Source organism: Suricata suricatta, chromosome 13, assembly GCF_006229205.1.
Source record: "Suricata suricatta isolate VVHF042 chromosome 13, meerkat_22Aug2017_6uvM2_HiC, whole genome shotgun sequence".
NCBI lineage: Eukaryota > Metazoa > Chordata > Mammalia > Carnivora > Herpestidae > Suricata > Suricata suricatta.
In genome coordinates this window covers 31,127,198-31,132,801 of record NC_043712.1, presented here as the reverse complement: position 1 = coordinate 31,132,801, position 5,604 = coordinate 31,127,198, and the positions used below count along the sequence as shown (strand labels likewise).

Genomic DNA, 5,604 nt, shown 5'->3' with positions numbered 1-5,604 from the left:
GAGCTCTTATCCTAGAGCCTTAGGGTGCCAGGACAGAGGTAAAGGGCAAATCTGTCCTCAGTCGTCTATTCCCACGACAGAGAAATATTTTACAGAACTGAGTTGGGGAAAGAAAAAAGCTGCCCAACGCGGCTAATGGGGACAATGAATGAAGTTAGAGTTCATTCGAGTTACCTTACCTGTATTCGGCGCTCCTATGGTGGATATCAAAGATTCCTTTGGCTAGGCAACCTCCACTCCGGCTCCCCCCGCCCCCCGCACCCACCCACTCCCTTCCCTGCGACCGCGCGCTCGCAGAAATTCTCCCCCGCGGTTTGTCTCCTCTCCCTCGGTCTTTCTGAGAATCTCTGTCTTTCCCTTTCTGTCGGTCTCTCCTCCACTCCTACTGCCCCCGCCCAACCTCCGCCCCCGCTCCCCAGGGTTGGAAACTCCGCGGAGGAGCCCCGGTCACAATGGTGCGTTTCACGGTTTCCTCCACACACTTCACCACGGGGAGGGGAACACGGGGGTGTTCCTTTCGTCTGCCCACGAGAAAGAAAGGAGCTTTGACAGAGGTAGTTATTTCTACCTAATTTACAACCCCGAGGCTCAGTGCTCCGGCCTCGGTGGCCGCGAGCGGAGCGGCGGAACGTGTTTCCAGGCGCGGAGGCTTTGCCTAGGTAACCGGCCATGGGAGTGGGCGGTCGGGGGTGGGGTGGGGGGGCAAGGGGCTCTTGGCTCGGCTGTAGGAAACGTGGTGTGGCGTTTTCCCGCGAACGCCCGGAGCTCAAGGGGAGCCCATTCCTTGAGGAGAGGCAACCCTCGCCGAGCGGAGTCAGAAGCCGATCCTCAGTGAAAGACTCCGCTCGGAAGAACCCGGGGGAGGGCAGGAATGAGGGCACCTACTGCAGGAGGTGTTGGAAGGTTGCTGGAAACCCGCGTTAAAAATTCGGGGCGGACGGGAAGCTCCTGCTACAGCCGTGGGAAGATCCGCCCGTGCTTGCGCTGGAGCGAGCGCAAGATTTCCGTACGATCAGCTGGGGCACGGCGGGGGCTGGGGCTGAGGGTGGCAAGGGAATCCCCCGCTTCCTGGCTTTCCAGGGCTTCCCGGACCTGGGGCTTCTGACTCTCTCTCTCTCTCTCTCTCTCGCTCTCTCTCGCTCTCTCTCGCTCTCTCTCGCTCTCTCTCTCTTCCTTCAGGCAAGCCCCTGGCGCAGGGGCGGCGGGGAACGAAACTTAACACTCCCCTCTCAGCCCGTGCTCCCCCGAGGTTTTTTGGGTTGTGTTTTGGTTTTTTCAGTTCTGTGTTCCCAACCCTCGAGAAATGAACGGGTCCAGGCAAAGGGGGCGCTGTAGGCCACAGTTTGGGGCAGGGGATCCATCCCCCCGAGGCCCGCGGAGGCTCGCTTCCAGCTACAAAGTTTCGCTGAGGCTGTGCGCAGAGACGCTTGCCCCGGAGCCGCGCTAGGCGCTCTCCGGAATGTGCCCCCTCTGGGCCGCCGGATGGCCCCGAGCCTCGAAGTCGCCCACCCTCAGGGATACCGCCTGCTGGGTGCAGGGAGCCTCCCTCCGCCCACCCCACCAGCCTGGAACTCTAGCCGCCTGGTCCCCTTGTTTCCAGCGCGGGCCTGTTTCCACTGTGCCCTTTTGTTTGCTTGACCCCTGGCCCCCGAAACTCTCGGCTAATAGAAGCGAAGCTCCATTAGCATTTAGAATGAAAAGCGCAGACTTTCTTAATTCCTCGGGGCATTCACGCATTCGTTCCGGACCTTGTGCATTTCCTATGCAACGTGTAAATTTTGTATTTGAGGGATTGAGGGGGGAGGACAGGAGTTGGAAAATGGCTATTTTCCGCTCGTGCACACTCACTGACCCCTTGAATTCGGGCGAAACTCTTCCTCAGGTGCTCTTTCTTTGGTTTTCTTAACTTTCTTTGGTTTTCCTGGTTCTGACGAGCTCAGAACCAGTAGTGGGGACAGAAAAATCAATTTCTTTTTTAACATTTTTTATGTGTATTTATTTTGAGAGAGAGACAGAGAGCCAGCAGGGGAGGGACCGAGAGAGAGGGAGACACAGAATCCGAAGCAGGCTCCAAGCTCTGAGCTGTCAGCACAGAGCCCTATGCGGGGCTCAAACCCACCAACCGTGAGATCATGACCTGAGCCAAAGTCAGACGACGCTCAGCTGAATGAACCACCCAGGCGCCCCTAGAGAGATCAATTTCTGGGCGATGACTGAATACATTTTTTTTAAGGCTAGGTGTACGTGCCACAAAACGCCAGTAAGTGCAGTGTGTGCTGACAACCTTTCTGTGGCTCCCCCCGAGGTGATGTGACACTTCTTGCCCAGGGACTCCGTTCACCTTAAGCACTGCTTTCTAGCCCTTACAATTCTTTGTAATTAACACAGCATTCTTAGACACCCCGACCAGCCTGCCCCCACCCAATATGCCCAGCTCACACTGCGAAGACCCAGACTGGTCTCACTTTGGACTCTGTCCTCTCTCCCGGTGACCGCAGAGCCCACTGCGGAAGAGCGCAGTCCGGCAAGCCCCGGCCCCGGCCCTGAGACTGGACCCTCAGCGGAGCCGGGCAGCACTGTCACCGCTTCGCCTCGCCGGACTTCCCCGCCTCCTACCCTCTCAGCCTCTGCTGGAGAAACCCACAGCCCCACCATTCAGCGCGCAAGATATCCTCCAGGTAGGTCTGAAAGCACGACCCCTTACTCCTCCCAGGTTTGGAGAGGTGGGGGGTGGGGGAGCCACATACCCAGCAGGTAGGCTGTTTCGACTTGCCCAGCGCCAAGACAGTGACTCCTGGCCACGCATTTCACAGCACAGGTGGCTTCGTTGGACGAAGCTCCTCTGGATACCACACCCTGTTGCTACCTAGTGGAGCAGCCAGATTAAATTAAGCCTTGCATTTCTCAAAAATATTTTTCCTAAGAAAAATGTAATGCATCTAAAAGATTAGGATCTTTTTATACATTTTAATGTCTTCATTTTTGCTCTCCTTTTATATCCAGTTTATGCATGTAGAAGTTATGGGATCATTTTGAGCAATACAGAGCTCATGTTTGTATAAAACCCAAATCATTTGGTGCAGAAGGTTGGATTGCTGAAGCTCAGAGGAAAAGAGAAAAAGCATTTGAGCTGAAAACCAAGGAGTAAATTCGAATTGGGCAAAAGAAAGGATTGCAGGGTTTGGCTCATTACATCTCTTTATGCGTTTGTTAAGAGGTCCCTGGACTGTGGTCACCAAAAATATGCAGATAAACCGAACTTAGTCCCAAGCAAACTCATCTTCTAGCTGGAAACCTCAGAAAGACACAAGGAAGAGCAATGGGTAGGGACTGGCAAAGAAGGATGACAGAAGACTAACGGAGAAATCTAGAGATGCTGAAGGAAGGAGAACAGACAGGACATCAGGCAGTGGTCTTTCTTTTAAATTATTAGTCTTTCATTTCACCCCAACAATAAGACAGCAGGAAAAGTAATATTTCAACGTCAAACTAGGGAGCATTTTTAAGGCCCTTCTTGAAAAATGAAGGCTTGAACTGGCCTCTCCTTATCACTGCTTCTTCCAACAGGCCCTCATCACATTTTTTCAAGTCAAGATTTCATCCCATACACACATGACTCAATCAGATTTGGAAATGTGGGTAAGAGAAAGATGTCAAAGGAAATGTGAAGTACTCACTTTTTTTTTTATTAGTCACAACTTCTATACCATAGACTCCAGGTAGAGGTTAAGCCCTTGGGTTTCCTCCAGTTCAGAAAAACCAACCACCAGAAGCTGCCCATTTTATCCTTTCTAGTTAGCCATAAAGAAAGGGAAATAATTAGATAAACATCCACTAGGTCCAATCATTCTCAAGGCCTTCTCATCCAGCTCAACCTCTCTGAATAATAAGCCCCCTGGATACCCATCTCTCTGAGGCCTCAACATAGAAACTAAACCTACTAAGCGACTGCTTTCTTTTCTAAAGGTACTAGTTCTTCTGCCATGAGAAAATTTGTAGACTAACTCACCTATTACAGTAGCTATAAACTGTTGTCTTAAAACAGCTACTGATACATTTCATTAGTCAGAATTGGAGAAAAGAAATACACACACACACACACACACACATATATATATATACATATATATATATATATATATGTATATATATATATATACTGTACATGGCAGAGAGCACGTTTGGTGGGTGTTTTGTTGCAGCTGCTGATCTTTTTCTTTGCAGATGGCACTCACTCCCCCGAGTCCATTTCCTGGGCCTGTGTTCCCACCTCTCCACCTAGCTGGCTGAAGTCATCAACAGGGGTCCAGTTTGTGTAGGCTGCTGGCTGTGTTTGGAGAAATGGGGAGGGGGTGGGAGAAAGCGACCACAACGTGTGTGGGTAGGCTCAGTTGGCACTCATAAAATGTTAGAATGTCAGTCTCCCTTGGCCAGTAAGTCTCACATAGGACACCTATTTTTTTTTTAACTAACTCATAAATTTATAAATCAATGTGTGTGACTTGGGGGACTCCTGGCCTCTTTCCCCAAAAATAAACCAACAGAGCATTTACTGGCTATGTTTTTGTCCTCCCAACTTGTGGCTGATACCACCCCCAATTAGTTTATAGGACTTAAAACCACTTTGTAAAAACATCACTGGGCTTATAAAGGAAGAAATCAAATTTTCCAGATCTGGTGTAGGACAAGGGCAAAGGAAGGAAGATGGGCACAGAGGTCCCCAGGAGTCCCGGTTTGGGCATCCTGTGTCCCTCTGACAGTCTGTCAGGGATTCTGCTTTCTTCCCAGAAAAGCAAGCAAGCATGGAGCTTTAAATCTATGCTACCAGAATAAGGAAAAGATGTCACTTCCTATCCCATTTCCCAGATTCAGTCGCAATGAATCCAGTGCTACCTGTCAGCTAGGAGAGAGTGCTGACTTGCTTCTGAAAGACCCTTTTCCCTGTCCTGCAGATATGCCCTGCGTGCAAGCCCAGTATAGCCCTTCGCCTCCAGGCTCCAGTTATGCAGTGCAGACCTACGGCTCGGAATACACCACGGAGATAATGAACCCAGACTACACCAAGCTGACCATGGACCTTGGCAGCACTGAGATCACAGCCACGGCCACTACGTCCCTGCCCAGCTTCAGTACCTTCATGGAGGGCTACTCGAGCAACTATGAACTCAAGCCTTCCTGTCTGTACCAAATGCAGCCGTCTGGGCCAAGGCCCTTGATCAAGATGGAGGAGGGCCGCGCGCACGACTACCACCATCACCACCATCACCACCATCACCACCACCAGCAGCAGCAGCAGCAGCAACAGCAGCAGACGTCCATTCCGCCCCCCTCCGGCCCGGAGGACGAGGTGCTACCCAGCACCTCCATGTACTTCAAGCCGTCTCCGCCATCCACACCCACCACGCCGGGCTTCCCCCCGCAGGCGGGGGCGCTGTGGGACGACGCGCTGCCCTCGGCGCAGGGTTGCATCGCTCCCGGCCCGCTGCTCGACCCGCCGATGAAGGCGGTGCCCACGGTGGCCGCCACGCGCTTCCCGCTCTTCCACTTCAAGCCCTCGCCGCCGCACCCGCCCGCGCCCAGCCCGGCCGGCGGCCACCACCTGGG

At 52.6% G+C, this 5,604-nt stretch overlaps 1 protein-coding gene across 1 annotated transcript in view; it reads left to right on the top strand.

The window, feature by feature from the left end:
- The first annotated feature begins 282 nt into the window (after positions 1-282).
- The window catches only part of NR4A3 (nuclear receptor subfamily 4 group A member 3), a 39,886-nt gene continuing 34,564 nt past the window's right edge, over positions 283-5,604 (top strand). Inside the window, 4 exon segments of the mRNA XM_029921216.1 lie at positions 283-659; positions 2,499-2,678; positions 3,568-3,639; positions 4,953-5,604. The exon segment at positions 4,953-5,604 is cut by the window's right edge and continues 16 nt beyond it. Coding sequence (XP_029777076.1) covers positions 4,955-5,604 — 650 coding nt within the window. The 5' untranslated portion in view covers positions 283-659; positions 2,499-2,678; positions 3,568-3,639; positions 4,953-4,954.